At 44.3% G+C, this 19,395-nt stretch overlaps 1 protein-coding gene across 1 annotated transcript in view; it reads left to right on the forward strand.

The window, feature by feature from the left end:
* Positions 1-16,516, forward strand: part of LOC131185636 (carbonic anhydrase 15-like) — a 30,476-nt gene extending 13,960 nt beyond the window's left edge. Inside the window, exons 2-8 of the mRNA XM_058158331.1 lie at positions 794-829; positions 5,524-5,694; positions 8,285-8,445; positions 12,690-12,782; positions 14,200-14,266; positions 15,111-15,277; positions 15,769-16,516. Coding sequence (XP_058014314.1) covers positions 794-829; positions 5,524-5,694; positions 8,285-8,445; positions 12,690-12,782; positions 14,200-14,266; positions 15,111-15,277; positions 15,769-15,981 — 908 coding nt within the window. The 3' untranslated portion in view covers positions 15,982-16,516. The remainder of the gene's footprint in view (positions 1-793; positions 830-5,523; positions 5,695-8,284; positions 8,446-12,689; positions 12,783-14,199; positions 14,267-15,110; positions 15,278-15,768) is intronic.
* The last annotated feature ends 2,879 nt before the right edge of the window (positions 16,517-19,395 follow it).

Below are 19,395 nucleotides of genomic sequence, written 5' to 3' on the forward strand. Positions count from 1 at the left end.
GAAGAAGAAGAATCAGACAGACTTTCAAGATTCATGTGTTATAGACCATCTCAATCAAAATATTTTTCTCGCTTCTGTGCTGTTTTAAACTGGATAGAGATTCTAGTGCTACCCACCAGAGTTAAAGGTCTATGGAGATTCTCCATGATCCAGGTCATGGTTGTCCCAAAGGTGCTTTTTCAAAAGGCAACACCAGACTTTGTTTTTCCTTGAAGACGTTTGGCTTCTCGCCCATGTAGCTTCTTCAGTTCTGGATGAATGGTGGAGGATGGAAGGATTTGCAAGGAATATCTAAAACCTTTCCATTCTCCGCTGTGCAATCAGAAACAAAGAAGCTTCTCGGATGAGAAGGGACTTCAAGGAAAAACCAAGTCCAGCTGCCTTTTGAAAAACCACCTTTGGGTTTACCACAGGGGTGAAATGCTGCCGGTTCACACCGGTTCGAGCGAACCGATAGGGCAGCGGCGGGTGGTTCGGTGAACCGGTTGCTGTGGTAGCGCGAGGCTCTGTGAGGCTCTGCCCACCCGCCTGGACGTTGTTACTTCCTGGTTTTAACCAGAAAGTAACCTGTTTTTGACCCTCTGTGCATGTTCAGAAGGCTTTGCGCATGTGCAGAAGGGCCAAACTTGCACAGGACGCGCACACGGAGCGCACACTTCCAAACTGGTAGGGAAGGTAAGTAGATTTCACCCCTGGTCTACCACCAGAGTTAGTTCTTTGTTTATTTTTATTTTCCTATTTTTGCTAATACAAATTTTCTCTTCTCTACCCTCCAAATCTCCTACTTTTCCAGGTCTTTGGTGCTATGATTCCCAAGATCCTAAATGTGGTGAGTACCAGAGACAGATTTCTGATACCTCTTGGAAAGATTTTGGGTGATTGTACCTCTCAGACAATGGTTAGTGACTTTTCGGTAGAGGCTTTATATTTAGGTTTTATATTTAACTAGAGATTTTGTGAAACTCTAATTTTGCTTTATATTTGTATTTCATTCATATTTTACTCTCGGAAGTACTCATGAATGAATAGTGCAACTATTCTGTGTCTATTTCAGCTCCACTTCTCATTCCATCTCCCCCTTCTCTTCCCTTCCTCTCCCCTCCCCTCCCTTCCCCTTCCCCTCCCTCTTCCTCTTTCTTCTTCTTCTTCTTCTTCTTCTTCTTCTTCTTCTTCTTCTTCTTCTTCTTCTTCTTCTTCTTCTTCTTCTTCTTCTTCTTCTTCTTCTTCTTCTTCTTCTTCTTCTTCTTCTTCTTCTTCTTCTCCTCCTCCTCCTCCTCCTCCTCCTCCTCCTCCTCCTCCTCCTCCTCCTCCTCCTCCTCCTCCTCCATCACCTTGACTTTTTAAAATCGTGTATGCCTATCAGTAGCTCATACTTTCAAATGCTGTTTCAGTGTCCATGAGGCAGATCGTCTGCTTTAGAACATTCTACTTTTGTAGAAAAGTTCATATTTTACGAAGGATGAAAAGTTCATATTTTACGAAGGATGAAAACTCCCATCGTTCACGGACATTGAAGACCATCTGTGGGTGCCAAGCGTGCACCCCCATTCTTAAAACATCCACCCCTGGGGTCATAAACCAGACAGCACCCTTCCCACCATTCCTTGTGGGGGCCCAACTCTACCCATTTGGCTTTCCTTCTATATCTTCATTTTTTCCCCCCTAGCCATATGAGTTGACATCTAAACAAAACTCTGACTCATAGTGGTGTCTTTTTATTTTCTCTAGAATCTATTTGGAAGCTGCTTGAAAAGTCTCGGCGAGGGTGGCTTCCTGGTTTGATATTTTTATTCAAAATAAACTTATCCCAAAATAGACCAGGCGGAGAAATGATGCCACCAAGCACTAAGACAAGATACCCACAAATCCGTGTGTTTTTTTAAAAAAATTAATTTGTTGGACATGTACAAGATAACAAGTATAAGTATAAACATGGAAATGAACTAGGAATGTACAAGTAAGGACAGTAGGACAGGGACGGTAGGCCTTCTTGTGCGCTTATGCACCCCCCCTTTACGGACCTCTTAGGAATGGGGTGAGATCCACAGTAGACAGTTTGAGGTTGAAGCTGTGAGGGTTTGAGGCTGCAACAATGGAGTCGGGTTGACCATTCTAGGCGTTGACCACTCTGTTGATGAAGCTCTGTTGATGATCTGCCTGGGCAGGGGGTTGGACTAGAAGGCCTCCAAGGTCCCTTCCAACTCTGTTGTTATGTTATGTTAAGTCGTATTTTCTGCAATCGAGTTTGGAGCGGTTTACCTTGAGTTTGTATCAATTGTTTGCCCGTGTATTATTGCGGTTGAAGCTGAAGTAGTCATTGACAGGTAGGACATTGTAGCAGATAATTTTGTATATTATGCTTAGGTCAGACCATAGACGGCGTAGTTCCAGGTTGTCCGAGCTCAAAATTTCGAGCCTGGTGGCATAAGGGATTCTATTGTGAGCAGAGGAGTGGAGGTCTCTTCTCGTGAAATACCTCTGGACTTGCTCAGTTGTATTAATGTCTGATATACAGTGTGGATTCCAGGCAGACGAGCTGTATTCGAGAATTGGTCTGGTAAAGGTTTTGTATGCCCTAGTTTGCAGTTTGATGTTACTGATGAAGAAGCTTCGCAAAATTCAGTTAACAACTCTTAATGCCTTTTTGGCAATGCTGTTACAGTGACCTCTGGGCAGTGGTGAAATCCAATTTTTTTTTTACTACCGGTTCTGTGGGTGTGGCTTGGTGGGCATGGTGTGGCTTGGTGGGCGTGGCTTGGTGGGCATGGCAGGGGAAGGATACTGCAAACTCTCCATTCCCATCCCACTTCAGGGGAAGGATACTGGCAAAATCCCCATTCCCTCCCCATTCCTGGGGGAAGGATATTGCAAAATCTCCATTCCCACCCCACTCTGGGCCAACCAGAGGCGGTTATTTGCCACTTCTCTGAACTGTTCAAAATTTCCGCTACCGGTTCTCCGAAGGGCTCAAAATTTCCGCTACCGGTTCTCCAGAACCTGTCAGAACCTGCTGGATTTTACCCCTGGCTCTGGAGCTTAGATGGTTTGAGATGACTACTCTGAGGTCCTTGACAGAGTGAGGATCATCTACGAGGTCGTATCCACCCAGCTTATATTCGGTGTATTTGTATGTTGCTTATCTCTTGGCTGTGACCCAGTAACACAGACATGCCGAAACATAAAACAGAATAAAATTGGAGCTGGTGCTCTTTAGTGAAAAGTCACAGATGCTAGAAGAGCTCGTTTTATCTGTCAGGCTAAATATAGGCCCAGCAAGGAAGTCCTGTTGAATTATAAATAAGCAAATACCCCTTTTTAATGAAGACCGTTGCAGGGGGGAAAGTAAAAGAAACAACAAAAGACAGTGAATGATTCTGTTGACTGCAACATCTGTGGACAACCAATTTTCCGGCAGAAGGATGGATCTGCTGTATACTAGAATCCTGCTCTGAGAAAAGAAATTGATATATTGCTTCCCTTTAATTGAGGCAGGATGGAAAGGTTGAAAAAAAAAAAGGCAAAAAAGTCCCTTTTCTATCATTACAACAAGGTTGTCATAATTGCAGCCATGAAAATTGATCTGGGTGGTGAAGAAATAGGTATGGAGCAAGGGTGGGTTTCTACCGGTTCATCCCGGTTCGGGCGAACCGAGGTAGAGGCGGCGGCAGGAGGCTCCGCCCACCTGCCTGGATGTCATCACAGACGCTCTGCGCATGCGCAGAAGGTTCTGCGCATGCTCAGAAGCGCTGCGCGTGTGCTCACCATTCCAAACCCGTAGCAAACATAAGTGGAACCCACTAGTGTTATGGGGAATGCCTTCCCTGGAGTGGAACAGCTTGCCTTCAGAAGCTGTGGGTGCTTCATCACTGGAGGTTTTTAAGAAGAGACCGGACAGCCATTTGTCCCAAATGGTATAGGGTCTCCTGCTTGAGCAGGGGGTTGGACTAGAAGATCTCCAAGGTCCCGTCCAGCTCTATTCTGATTGATATTGATAATCAAGGAGAGAACCACTTCTACTGTAGAACTAAGGAGAAATTTCCTGACTGGTAGAACAAGTAATCAGTGGAACGGCTTGCTTCCAGAAGTTGTGGATGCTTCATCATTGGAGGTTTTTAAGAAGAGATTGGACAATCACTTATCTGAAACGGTATAGGTTCTCCTGCTTGAGCAGGGGGCTGGACTAGAAGATCTCCAAGGTCCCTTCCAACTCTTCTCCTCTCCTCTCCTCTCCTCTCCTCTCCTCTCCTCTCCTCTCCTCTCCTCTCCTCTCTTCTCTTCTCTTCTCTTCTCTTCTCCTCCCCTCCCCTCCCCTCCCCTCCGCTTCTCCTCTCCTCTCCTCTCTTCTCTTCTCTTCTCTTCTCTTCTCCTCCCCTCCCCTCCCCTCCCCTCCGCTTCTCCTCTCCTCTCCTCTCCTCTCCTCTCCTCTCCTCTCCTCTCCTCCCCTCTCCTCTCCAAGAGCAACAAGGATGATTAGGGGACTGGAGGCTAAAACATATAAAGAACGGTTGCTGGAACTGGGTATGTCTAGTCTTATGAAAAGAAGGACTAGGGGAGACATGATAGCAGTGTTCCAATATCTCAGGGGCTGCCCCAAAGAAGAGGGAGTCAAGCTATTCTCCAAAGCACTTGAAGGCAGGACAAGAAGCAATGGGTGGAAACTAATCAAGGAGAGAAGCAACTTAGAACTAAGGAGGAATTTCCTGACAGTGAGAACAATTAATCAGTGGAACCACTTGCCTCCAGAAGTTGTGAATTCTCCAACACTGGAAGTTTTTAAGAAAAGATTGGATAACCATTTGTCTGAATTGGTGTATGGTATTCTGCCTAGGCAGGGGGTTGGATTAGAAGACCTCCAAAGTCCCTTCCAACTCTTTTATTCTAAGTCCCTTTTGTAAGTATTAGGTATCCTCATCACCTTGGATTATTTATAAAATAGAATAGAATAGAATAGAATAGAATAGAATAGAATAGAATAGAATAGAATAGAATTCTTTATTGGCCAAGTGTGATTGGACACATAAGGAATTTGTCTTCAGTGCATAAGCTCTCAGTGTACATAAAAAATACATTCATCAAGAATCATAAGATTCAACACTTAGTGATAGTCGTAAGATACTAATAAGCAATCAAATTGTTCTAGGAAACTAGATAAAACAATATAAATTGTAAAAATACAAGCAACAAGGTTATAGCCATAAGTGGGAAGGGATAGTACAAGTAAAGATGAGAAGAAGAATAGTGATACTACTCTTAGTAGTTAATTTGACAGTGTTGAGGGAATTATTTGTTTAGCAGAGTGATGGCGTTTGGGAAAAAACTGTCCTTGTGTCTGGTGTGCAGTGCTCTATAGCGTCGTTTTGAGGGTAGGAGTTGAAACAGTTTATGTCCAGGATGTGAGGGGTCTGTAGATATTATAAAAATAATCAAGGTGGGATATAAATTTAAAAAACAACAACAAGGCAAACTGTTCTCAGCCGCCATGGGCGAAGTCCTAGGTCTGCAATGTTCTTCTGGTCTCCTTAGGTCCTTCTCATTGGAAGGAGATAACCTCAGGCTGTGGGGGACAGAACCAGTCGCCCATTAACATCGATCGAAGAAAAGTGCGACGGGACCGGAGCTTGGATGAAATTCTGTTTGAAGGCTACGACCAGGCGCCTCCAGGCAGATGGAGACTAATGAACAACGGCGATGAAGGTGAGCCAATGAAGCTGGGACTTTTTTCTGCAGGCGTTTACCATACCTTGAACCCAGGGGTGGGATTCAAAAATGTTAGCAACCGGTTCTCTCTGGGTGGGTGTGGGCATGGTGGGCATGGTCTACTCGGCCTCCTGCACCACGGTGGTGTGTGTGTGTGTGTGTGTTTCGCCCTCCATACCCGCACTCCAGAAGCTTTTCTTGAGCTTCCAGGAGGGCAGAAATGGCCTCCCCCGGGCTCTGGAGGCTCTCCGGAGGCTGGAAACAGCCCTGTTTCTGGACTTCCGGAACTTCTAGGAGGCCTGTTTTTTTTCCCTCCCAAGAAGTTCCGCGTGGATGCTGCACTTACCTGGCATCCAAAACGGGCTGCGTGGAGACTTCTGGGAGGGGCAGGGTGGGTGGGGCCAGCCAATCCTTGCAACTACCGGTTCGGCGAAGCAGATGTAAAATTAGCATCCGGTTCGCCCGAACTGGTCCGAACCGGCTGGATCCTATCCCTGCTTAAACCCAAGGCTTTAGGTTTCCACTCAGCACCTGCCTTGACATGAGATTTGTTTTGAAGTGGGGGATAGTCAGGGTGCCCTGATTAGAGCTGAATAGGTGGCAGTAGGAGCAGAGAGAGATCTGGCATCATCTTCAACTTTAAAAGTATCCCGATGTCAGCCTTTCCAGGTACACTAGACAGTAAACGAAACCAGATAAGTAAATATTCTAAAGCTGCATTCACAGAATGCTTTTGTGTCCTGTAAACTGCCTTGAGTCGCCATGTGCGAGTAGGCAGCAATATAAAATTTCTAATTTCTAACAACAACAATACAAGCAAGGGTAGTACCAATTTACGGGACCGCCTGCTGCTACTGAATACCTCTCACTGACCCATGCGCTCTCACAGAGAGGGACTCCTCAGGGTGCCGTCGGCTAGGCAGTGCCGGCTGGCGATGCCCAGGGGAAGGGCCTTCTCTGTGGGGGCTTCCACCCTCTGGAACGAACTTCCCCCAGGACTTCGTCAACTTCCTGACCTCCGAACCTTCCGCCGCGAGCTTAAAACACATCTATTTATCTGCGCAGGACTGGACTAGATTTTAAAATTTAAATTGGTTTTAAATGGGTTTTATTATGTATATTGTTATTTTTAATTATTCGGCCATTTGTAATAAGTTTTTTAACTGATGGTTTATTTTGTATTTATATATATATTTTTATTTGGCTGTGAACCGCCCTGAGTCCCTAGGGAGATAGGGCGGTATAAAAATACGATAAATAAATAAATAAATAAATAAATAGTAGTAGGTGCCTTGGGTGTAATCCCAAAACAACTGGAGCACCACTTGAACACCATTGGCATTGACAAATTTGCCATCAGCCAATTGCAGAAGGTGGCTTTACTTTGAACAGCTTCCATCCTGCGACGATTATCTGTAACATTGTCAAATATCCAGATCTGTCTTTTCCAGGTCCTTGGAAATGACTTTTTTTTTTTTATTTACATTTATATCCCGCCCTTCTCCAAAGACTCAGGGCGGCGTACATTGTGTAAGGCAATAGGTGGACAAAAAAAAAATGCCAAACCCAATATGAACATCTGGCTGACTGAAATTATTATTATTATCTCTTTTATTCATTAAACATGAAACTCGGTCAACTGATCATTTAAAAATGCATCACTAATAACTTGACTGGTGCTAATGGTTAATATGAATTGCTGCCAGCCTCCTAGGTATCAACTAAGTACCTTCTTAAGATGTACGATGTTCCAAGTAGCGCAGTTTTTTGCAGTTCCGCTGGTATTATTGCAGGAAGCTGCAATTTGTTGGTTTATCTTATAAAATTATTGGACATGGCATTATTATTATTATTATTATTATTATTATTATTATTATTATTATTATTTACTTTATTCATTAAACATGAAACTCAGTCAACTGAACATTCAAAAAGGCATCACAAATACCATTGACTGGTGCTGATGGTTGAAATGGGTTGCTGCCAGCGTCCTAGGTATCAACCAAGTACATTATTATTATTTATTATTATTATTATTATACTTTATTCATTAAACATGAAACTCAATCAACTGAACATTCAAAAAGGCATCACAAATACCATTGACTGGTACTAATGGTTGATACGGGTTGCTGCCAGTGTCCTAGATACCAACCAAGTACCTTCTTAAGATGTACGATGTTCCAAGTAGCGCAGTTTTTTGCAGTTCCGCTGATATTATTGCAGGAAGCTGCAATTTGTTGATGTATCTTATAAAATTCTTGGACATGGTATTATTATTAAAGCAGGAGATAGGAAATGCATCCATAGGCTGGCCTTAGATCTCTTGTGGGCATGCAAGGATTCATGACTTACGACACACTTGACCCCTCCTTCGGGCTCAGCCTGGTCATCTCCTACAGCTTTGATCAGTCAATCCCTGCCATCCATTATCTGGCACATCCAGATTTCCAACTTACAGCGCCTTTAATTTTTTTTTTCTCCCAGAAGGCTGGAAGTGGTGGGGGAACTTGGTTAGCATCCCAGATTGATAGACTGGTCCTTCTTTGTCTCTGAAACTGGGTTTACAAGTTGATTTTCTTTGTAGTCAAAATGACCTTGGACGGAGCATCGGCTGCGGAACAAATCAACATCACCAGAGGCGGACTGAAGGATACCTACCGGGCCATGCAGTTCCACTTCCACTGGGGCGACCTCAAGAGGAATGGCTCGGAGCACTACATCGATGGGATACAGTATCCCATGGAAGTAAGTGAAGCGTCGGGTTTTGATAGCAGGTCCTGCAGTAAGTCAGGTGCAGCTGTGAAACTATGCTGAAAAGCACCTGGTATGACCTGCTCGTGTTTTTTTGGATGGTGGTGCTCATGAAAGGATGGGGAATGGATAGGAACAAAGTGGGGGGGGGAGAGAAGAGAGACAGAGGGAGAAAAGAAGGAGAAGGAGAAGGAGAAGATATTGTGCTGTTTATGGTTAAACGAGCTTAGTGCAAAGTACATTTAGAAGACTTTTGGTGAATAAGTCTTATAGCTATCTATCTGTTGTCCCACCCATCTCTCTTTCTCTCCCCATCTCCCTCTTTCTTTCCCCTTCTTTCCCATCTCTCCCATCTCTTTATCTCTCTCATCCCTCTCCCTCCCCCCTCCCTCCCTCCCCCCCTCTCATCTCTCATCTATTTATCTATCTATCTATCTATTTATCTATCTATCTATCATCTTTCTTTCTATCTTTCTATTATCTATCTATCTATCTATCTATCTATATCTATCTATCTATCTATCTATCTATCTATCTATCATATCTCTCCCTCCCCTCCTCTCCTCTCTCCTATCATCCATCTATCTATCTATCTATCCATCCATCTATCTATCTATCTATCTATCTATCTATCTATCTATCTATTTATCTATCTATCTATCTATCATCTTTCTTTCTATCTTTCTATTATCTATCTATCTATCTATCTATCTATCTATCTATCTATCTATCTATCTATCTATCTATCTATCTATCTATCTATCATATCTCTCCCTCCCTCCCTCTCCCTCCCTCTCCCACTCTTTCCCTATCATTTGTCTATCTTCTATATATCATCTATCAGTTTTTCTTTCTATCTATCTATCTATCATATCTCTCCCTCCCTCCCCCTCCCTCTCCCTCTCTCTCCCTATCATCTATCTATCATCCATCCATCTATCCATCCATCCATCCATCCATCTATCTATCTATCTATCTATCTATCTATCTATCTATCTATCTATCTATCTATCTATCTATCTATCTAATCTCTCCCTCCCTCTCCCTATCATTTGTCTATCTTCTATATATCATCTATCAGTTTTTCTTTCTATCTATCTATCTATCTATCTATCTATCTATCTATCTATCTATCTATATCTATCTATCTATCTATCTTATCTATCTATCCATCCATCCATCCATCCATCCATCCATCCATCCATCCATCCATCCATCCATCTATCTATCTATCTATCTATCTATCTATCTATCTATCTATCTAATCTCTCCCTCCCTCCCCCTCCCTCCCTCTCCCTCTCTCTCCCTATCATTTGTCTATCTTCTATATATCATCTATCAGTTTTTCTTTCTATCTATCTATCTATCTATCTATCTATCTATCTATCTATCTATCTATCTATCTATCTATCTATCATATCTCTCCCTCCCTCCCTCTCCCTCCCTCTCCCACTCTCTCCCTATCATTTGTCTATCTTCTATATATCATCTATCAGTTTTTCTTTCTATCTATCTATCTATCTATCTATCTATCTATCTATCTATCTATCTATCCATCCATCCATCCATCCATCCATCCATCCATCCATCTATCTATCTATCTATCTATCTATCTATCTATCTATCTATCATATCCCTCCCTCCCCCTCCCTCCCTCTCCCTCTCTCTCCCTATCATTTGTCTATCTTCTATATATCATCTATCAGTTTTTCTTTCTATCTATCTATCTATCTATCTATCTATCTATCTATCTATCTATCTATCTATCTATCTATCTATCTATCTATCTATCATCTAATCTCCCTCTCTCTCTAATCTTATCTATCTTCTATCATCTATCAATCATCTATTTCTCTCTTCTTCTCCACTCTGATTTACAGAATACCAACAATTTCCCCCCCCCACCACTTTCTTTATGAGATGAGTCTACTTTTGCTCACAACAAAGAGGGGGGGCGGGAAAAGAAAAGAAAAGAAAGAAAAGGTCTTCAGCAACAATTCTCATCAGGCTCGTTTCCAAGAACTACTTCATCTTCTTAATGTAGAATAGAGGGACGGGGGGTGTAAACGTCTCCTGGATGCTCGTTCAAAGAGAAAACACCCCCTCCCCCCAATTAAGCAGCATGCCATTAGCAACCCCCCAATCACCTGCCTGTATTTCAAAGAAAGTAGCTATTAATTAAGGCTTAGCCGAGAGGCACCTGCTTCTGGTCCAGTTCACTAGACACAATCCAACGCTTCATCATAGCTTAGACATCAAAGGACATCAAAGAGCAGTTCAGGTTGATCTCGAGCCCTCTGTCATTTCACTTTATGCAGTTTAACTCTCAAGTAAGGAGCTGGAGAATTGCCTGGATGTTATTGCTTTTCAGAAGTTTCCACGACCTTTGCAAGAGTTCACAGGAATTTGCCCTCTCCTGGTCATGATTTACAAATCAGGATGGAACGGCTTTCAAATTTCATGACCGTCTTTTCCTTGCCCTTGTTTTGATCTTTGGGAACAGGCTAGAGCAGCTGTTCCCAGTTCGGCGTTAATTATTTTATCAAACGTATGAATTGCTTCCCTCGTTGCATCCCTTTATCGCGCCGAGGTAGGACTTCGATCCAGAGTCAATGCCGTCTTCAAATCATATTGTGGAATTAATGTGGCTACAACCACTGAAAACAGCGTCGCCTTGAGAGCTGTAAAATTAGAGTACATTAAACCTATAATATGAGGACCCCAGATCGTTGGGGGCAATATGCTGATTCTATCAACGGCTTAGAGAGGGCTGTACAGCATCATGAAGCAGTAAAGGTTCCCCTTGCACACATGTGCTAATCGTGTCCGTCTCTAGGGGGCGGTGCTCATCTCCGTTTCAAAGCCAAAGAGCCAGCGCTATCCGAAGACGTCTCCGTGGTAATGTGGCCGGCATGACTCAATGCCAAAGGCGCACAGAATGCTGTTCCCTTCCCACCAAAGGTGGTCCCTGTTTTTCTACTTGCATTTTTTATGTGCTTTCGAACTGCTAGGTTGGCAGAAGCTGGGACAAGTAACAGGAGCTCACTCCGTTACGCGGCACTAGGGATTCGAACTGCTGAACTTTCAAGCGACAAGCTCAGTGTCTTAGCCACTGATCCACCACGTCGCTGTTTCGTGAAGCAGTATATAAGTCTAATTTTCTATTCTATTCTATTCTATTCTATTTCCATGGTGGCACAGTGGTTAGAATGCAGAATTTCAGGCTAACTCTGCCCACTACCGGTTCGATCCTAACTGGCTCAAGCTTGGCTCAGCCTTCGGTCCTTCCATGGTTGGTAAAATGAGGACCCAGATTTTTGGGGGCAAGAGGCTGACTCTGTAAGTCACTGAGAGAGGTCTGTAAAGCATCATGAAGCAGTATATAAATCTAAGTGCTCTTGCTCTTGCTCTTGCTCTTGCTCTTGCTCTTGCTCTTGCTTTTCCTTTCCTTTCCTTTCCTTCCTTCCTTCCTTCCTTCCTTCCTTCCTTCCTTCCTTCCTTCCTTCCTTCCTTCCTCCCTCCCTCCCTCCCTCCCTCCCTCCCTCCCTCCCTCCCTTTTTCCATGGTTCATAGTGGTTAAAATGCAGAATTGCAGATGATTTCCACTACCGGTTCGGGTGAACTGAATACCACCTCTGCTAGTTACATATTAATGTGTAAAAGCAAAAAGTTGAGATTGGAATGTGTTGTATCTTGCACTGCGCCAAGAACAGTTGAAAGTCAATGCCCTCTTTTCTTTCTTTTTCTCTTCTTCCTTCTATTTCACACCCCACCCTTTCCCCGTTCCCTTTCCCTCCTTTAATTTCCTATTTTCTTTTCTTCTTTGTATTTTACATAATAAAAAGGACAAAGGGGGGGAAAAAAGAGAGGAAAACCCAAGAAAGTTCACTTGCATCTTGAAAAAAGCACCTTTGGGACTAGAGATTAAATGCTGGCTATGTAAAGCAGGGGTCTCCAACCTTGGCAACTTTAAGACTTGTGGACTTCAACTCCCAGAATTCCTCAGCCAGCTTTGCTTTGCTGGCTGAGGGATTCTGGGAGTTGAAGTCCACAAGTCTTAAAGTTGCCACGGTTGGAGACCCCTGATCTAAAGAACAAAGACAATTGGGGGGGGGGGAGATAGGAATGAATGGAGAAGAAGTTGGAATGATCTCTATTATTCCAACTTCTTCTCCATTCATTCCTGTCTCCTCCCCATTGTCTTTGTTCTGACCGATCCTTCTGTCGTTTCTTCACAGCTGCACATCGTACACATGAACATCAAATACAAAACCGTCAACGAAGCTACGCAGCATCCAAATGGGCTGGCTGTTCTGAGTTTCCTCTTCAAGGTACGCCCCACCCCCCAAAATGTAATTGCCATTATGTCAAAGTATTGTCATGAAAAAGTTTACGCTGCAAGCCGCGGCGGGTTTCGCATTATATTACTATCGGTTCGCGCGTGTGCCTGCCTTCCGTACATGCACTCGGCCTTCTGTGCTTGTGCTTTGCTCGCACCCATGCTTTTAACCTCAAAAACGTGCCTAAACAGAGATGGCATAGAGCTGGGGTGGTTGGGCATGATTTCTGCTACCGATTCGGGCGAACCTGTGCAAACTGGCTGAATACCACCTATGGCTATGAGCTTCTGAAGCTTTGGGGTGCAGTTCCTTCACTCTCGGCTTCTGTAAGCTGTGACAAGAACTTTTTCAGGGTTTCCCCCCCCCCCAGATTCCTCCTTCATTCCTAGCTGCTAAACTCTAACGACACAACATGAATCACAGCAGCATGATTCATCTTTGAATTTCTTTGATTAGAATAGAAGGTGAGGATTGAACTGTGGGAGCCTTGGTGCGCTCTGGTGGCTTGCTTGGAGACGTTTCATCACCCAACTAGGTGACGTCATCGGGGCTAGCGAATGTGGGTTTGCTGCTCCCTGGATAATGAGGTCTGCAAGCAAACAACCAAGCTCAGAGAGTACTGGGGATCCCACATTTCTTTTGATTGGCTTTAATATCCAGAAAAAAAGGATTGGGATATTTTGGATCAGTTTTAATGTGATGTCCCGCTGCTGCTATCTTGGGTGGACAGCTTCAAGAATTGCTTGCTTTGTTGTTTTATATATATATATATATGTATATATGTATATATGTATATATGTATGTATGTATAAAACAACAAAACAAGCAATCTATCTCTATCTATCTATCTATCTATCTATCTATCTATCTATCTATCTATCTATCTATCTATCTATCTTGTCTGTCTGTCTGTCTGTCCGTCCGTTTGTCTGTCTATCTTGTCTCTCTCTATCTTATATATATCTGTCTGTCTGTCTGTCTGTCTGTCTGTCTGTCTGTCTATCTATCTATCTATCTATCTATCTATCTATCTATCTATCTATCTATCTATCTATCTTTCTTGTCTGTCTGTCTGTCTGTCTGTCCATCCGTCCGTCTGTCTGTCTGTCTTGTCTCTCTCTATCTTATATATCTATCTGTCTGTCTGTCTATCTGTCTATCTATCTATCTATCTATCTATCTATCTATCTATCTATCTATCTATCTATCTATCTATCATATCTATCTATCTCTATCTATCTATCTCTTTTATGTTTTGTTGTTATTATTATTTAAACCAGAGTTGGAAAAAAGACAGCCTTTCAGATAATGGCTTGTCCTCTGTCGAGGATAATAGTCGTCCACCTACTTTTTCTGCCTCAAGCTATTTTGCAGGTTGTAAATCTGTCTTCTTCTCATTATCATGCAGATAGCAGACACCGATAACACTAATTACAACACCGTTGTTGCCAGCCTGAGGAACATCTCTCGTGCAGGTGAGTGGTCTCAGCCATGCCCTGGAAGTTCAATGCTTCTTCTGTCTATAACTCATTAAAGCAGCTATGTCTTTTCCCTGGAGTGTATGGGAGACTTCAACTGCAGCCACGCAAGCCTGGAATAAGATGCAGCTGCTTTCATGAAACACAACATTATTGGTGCTCCTGCATGTTCTGAAAAGTAGGTTTTCAGAACTGAGTAAGATATACTCTAGATTTCTGAGGGGGGAAGACCCTAATTCCTAGCTCAAAATTGTTATCATCAGTCCTTTAGTAACCTGAGGAGCTGCAGTCCTATTGGGTGGCCAAATCAGTTGAATGTCCTCAACGCCTTCGGAGATTCTGAGATGAGAACATCACATCCTGTATACTTTCTTTGAATGAGAATATACTATTGAGAGGGGATGCGGTGGCTCAGCGGCTAAGACGCTGAGCTTGTTGATCGAAGGGTCAGCAGTTCAGCGGTTCGAATCCCTAGTGCCGCGTAACGGGGTGAGCTCCCGTTACTTGTCCCAGCTTCTGCCAACCTAGCAATTCAAAAGCAGGTAAAAAATGCAAGTAGAAAAACAGGGATGGAAACAGCGTTCTGTGCGCCTTTGGCGTTGAGTCATGCTGGCCACATCACCACGGAGATGTCTTTGGACAGCGCTGGCTCTTTGGCTTTGAAACGGAGATGAGCACCACCCCCTAGAGTCGGGAACGACTAGCACACATCTGCGAGGGGAACCTTTACTACTGAGTGTCAGTCACACAACTGTGTTAAACCCTTTCATCTTATCCTCCGCCAATCCAGAACGGAGCTTCTTCTTCTCCGGTACCCAATCATGGTTATCCTTTTGCCTAGGAGAATACGTCGACATGGCGTCCACCTTTTCCTTGAGCAATCTTCTCCCCAACTTAGCTTCATTGTCCAAATATTACCGATACAAAGGCTCTCTCACCACACCAAACTGTGATGAAGCGGTCATCTGGACAGTATTTGAAGAGCAGATCCCAATCAGCAGATCTCAGGTAAAAACCAACCCCACGCTGGCTCTTTGGCTTTGAGTACTGCCCCCTAGAGTCAGGAACAACTAGCACATATGTGCAAGGGGAACCTTTACCTTCTATATATCGTAAGCAACAGTACTATCGGACTGTATGTGATTATAGATTAAAACATATATGATATATGTATAGAGTGTTATGGTACAACTATGAAAATAATGGTTATAACTATGACGTACAACATTATGTATTTAAAAGGGACCATATTGTATGATTACGAGAATAATGGTTATACTCAGGCCGTATAATACTATCTATACGTAAAAAGGACTTGATATAGCCAGTACACCGTCATTGCAAAGCTGGAAATGTGATGTATAATAAAGGAAAACATGCAATCAAAATATTTAAAAAGAAAAAAAGATGGCTGACCGCAAATTGACAAATGTATAGAAATATTGGGCCGGTTGTAGAGCACTCCTTCCGTTCTCTTTCTCTCTTTCCCTTTGTTTTAGCTGAATATATTTGTAGACACCACGTACTTCAGAAGTTCAGCTGGGACGCCACAAAAAATGATCAACAACTTCCGTCCTTTACAACTTCTGAATGGCCGGACCGTCTATGCTTCCCGCGATGCCACCATCAGCTGCAGCTCTTCTCTTGTTGCCAATTTACTTCTTCCTCTGCTCTTGTCTTCTTTGATTGGCCAGTTCTCTGGTTCCTCCTAGCTGCCTGAGCTCAGCCGTGAATCCACATTAGATCTGTGGTACCTTCATAGTTGTGGTTCTCCAGTGTGATGCTTGCTTCCCTATCTGAGCTAAACGAAGCACAAGTCCAGATCATGGAGTGTTTGATTGATTTATGAGAAAGAGCCCGGGGGACAATTGCATTGCCATCAAAGGCATCCGATTCATGATTGCCACTATAAATGAGACCAGCAATGAGACAAGAAAGGTGGAAAACTTTCACGTTGGCCAATGGACGGGAGGTCCTCATGCCAAGCAGAAGAATGGCACACAAAGCAAGGGTGAAATCTACTTACCTTCCTTACCATTTCGGAAGTGGACGCGCCATGCATGCGCTCTCGCTTCACTCATGTGTGCGTAGATCTTCTGCGCATGCACAAAACCTTCTGCGCATGCGCAGAAGGTAAAACACACATTACTTCCTGGTTAAAACAAGGAAGTAGTGACACCCGGGCGTTGTGGGTGGAGCTTTGCTCCACCATCGCTACCGGATCGCCGAACCAGCAGCCACGATCGCTACCGGATCACGCGATCCGGTCCGAACCAGGAGCATTTCACCCCTGACACAAAGATACCTTCTGCCAGCACGGGAAATGAAGGCCTAAATTATGTAAATTGAAGTTCTAATGAATAAATTCAGAGTTCTTAATTTTTCCATGATGGGGCTGACTTAATTTCATTCTTTCCAACCACCAGCTGAGGCCACTTGTGCTACCAGAAATGAATTCCTGGAAGCAAAACAATGAAAGAATGAAACGGGTTGCAGGTCACTGAGGCAGTGGGGAGGCCCCCCCACCTCTGCCACCCCCCAAATTCCAATCCAAGAAGAACCAAGGGGACATCGGAAACAAGCTTCATAACCACCTTGAGTTGAATCCCATCAAAACCATTGTAATCTACCTCAAGGACCTCACGCTCAAATTGTAGATAGTGTCATGTAGGCAGGGCATCCTCCAGGACAGCGGTTCTCAACCTGTGGGTCGCGACCCCGTTGGGGGTCGAATGACGATTTGCCAGGGGTCGCCTAAGACCATCGGAAATATGGGAAGTATACTTGCAAGTCAAAGAATCGGGCTCCAATGGTTGACTCCACAAGCAATCACTCCCAATCGCTAGCCTAATCTGGCTTCAGGCGCGATAAACTTAATAGGGGAGGAGTCTCCGCTTTAATGCCTCCGTCCTCAAGGCAATCGCAAGCAGTTCAGATCGCTAGCCAAGACGGCTTCAGGCGCGATAAATTAAAAAAACCCGTTTGCCTCTTTTTTTCCCTTTCTGCGGCTGCTGAGGCGCGCTGAGATCGCTGCGAAAATAATTTTACGGTTGGAGTCGCCCCATCATGGGGAATTGTATTAAAGAGGTCGCAGCACTATAAAGATTGAGAACCACTGCTCTAGGACCATGATGGCAAACCCATGGCACGTGTTTGCAGGCAGGCGAGATATCGCCCCAGCTCGGCTCTGCCGCGCATGCACACGCCTCCCACCAGCCAGCTGGTTTTTGGGTCTCTGCTGCACATGTGCGGTGTACAGGGTGCAGGGCACATGCAGGAGATACGCGCGCATGCGTGGGGGGGGGCGCACGCAGGCCTTGTGCACGGATTTTTAGGAAATGGGGTGCTTGCGGGGGTGGGGTGGGGGGTGGGCATGCATGGGGGGTGGGGCACATGGGAGCGGGTTGCACACATATTGCATTATGGGTCTGTGTGCGTTTGCTTGCTTTCGGCACTCTCGTGCTGAAAAGATTAGCCATCCCTGCTGTAAGACAGTCCCAAAACACAAGATGTTGCCACATGATACATATATATATATATATGTATCATGTGCCAAACCCACACTGATCATGAAGCACGACCAAGGACCAGAAGCCAGACCGCAGCTGCAACATTAGCCATTTCAAACCCCTCCAATCCATACATGCAGCAGACTGACACCCACTATGAAGATGTAGCACGACCACAAAGCCAAACAACAGCTACGCAGCTCACCAGCTCAAATCCCCCTGCAACACAGACTAAACTGAGCACAACCAAGCCCCCACCCAAACAGGACACACCCCCAGCCAATCAGAGCACAAAAAAAACCCCATCCAATCAGAGCACAGCCAAGCTCCCACCCAATCAGTTCAAACCCCCACTAGCAGTTAAAAGGAAGAAACGGCTGCGATCACACATTGCTCCCAGAAGCACGAAGCTGAAGCCTGAAGATGACGAATGAGACTTCGTCGAAATGTCACCAAGACACTTCCAATTTTACACGGGAGAAAACCCGAACAACCAAAGACCTACATACAAACACCCGTGAAAACCTCAGAAAACATATATATATAGATAGATAGATAGATAGATAGATAGATAGATAGATAGATAGATAGATAGATATAGATATAGATATAGATATAGATATAGATATAGATATAGATATATAGATATATAGATATATATTTAAAAAGGGAGGGACTTCCTTTATATTCCTGGATGTCAGGGGCAGGCAACCAGAGCTACTTATGGATAGTCTCAAGCAGAAACTTCATTGCAACTCACCCGGCAGTTCAATTTTCAAAAGGGGTTTTTGAGCAGAAAATCCCACCAGGGTGGGGTGGGGTAAACCCATTTATTATAGATCAGCCCTCTGCATTATTGCTCAGGAAGTAGAGAATCCAAGCCCGTTGAGTTGTTGTTTTCTTTTTCTTTTTTCTAGAAATAGCAAACCTATTAAGAAGAGACATCAGCGTCCTTTTCTCTTGGTCTTAATTATAGGTTTAAATTTAGCCCCAAGGAAAACGTGGCTAAAGTTAGCTTTGGCGATGGCCTTTCTCTTTACACATGAGCAAAACAAAAGCCAATACTTGTGCCAAGGGGTTGTTGTGGCCCGTCGGCTGCCAGCAGAGCTAGCTGCAGAGCAATGGTGGCATTCAGCCGGTTCTATCTGGTTAGTGTGAACTGGTAGCAGCGGCTGAGGGTGACTCTGGCCATCCGCCTGAATGTCATCACGTCCCGTTTTTGACGCTCTGCACATGCGCGGAAGGCCCTAGCGAAGGTCAGTGAATACCACCCTTGCTGCAGAGTCAAACGAGGAGGAGGTTGAGGGCAGGGGTGAAATGGTCCTGGTTAGGACCGGATCACGCGACCCAATAGCGATGCGGGCAGGTAGTTCAAAGAACCGGTAGCAAAAATCCCTGCCCCCCCCACACCGCCAATGCCTCGCTGTTCCTCTTCTCTGTCCCTGAAGCTCTCGGTGGTGATATAGCTACAAACGGCCTTAAATGACTGCCATGTCGCTTCAAAGGGCCGCACTACAGCTGATCAGCGCTATAGGCAGCTAGTAGACTGGTGCCTCTATTTTTAAAGAAGGTTGACCAGTGCTTCCCAAAAAAAGGCAATTGGTAGACCGGTGCCTC

This window comes from Ahaetulla prasina, chromosome 15 (assembly GCF_028640845.1).
Source record: "Ahaetulla prasina isolate Xishuangbanna chromosome 15, ASM2864084v1, whole genome shotgun sequence".
In the NCBI taxonomy this organism is placed as follows: Eukaryota; Metazoa; Chordata; class Lepidosauria; order Squamata; family Colubridae; genus Ahaetulla; species Ahaetulla prasina.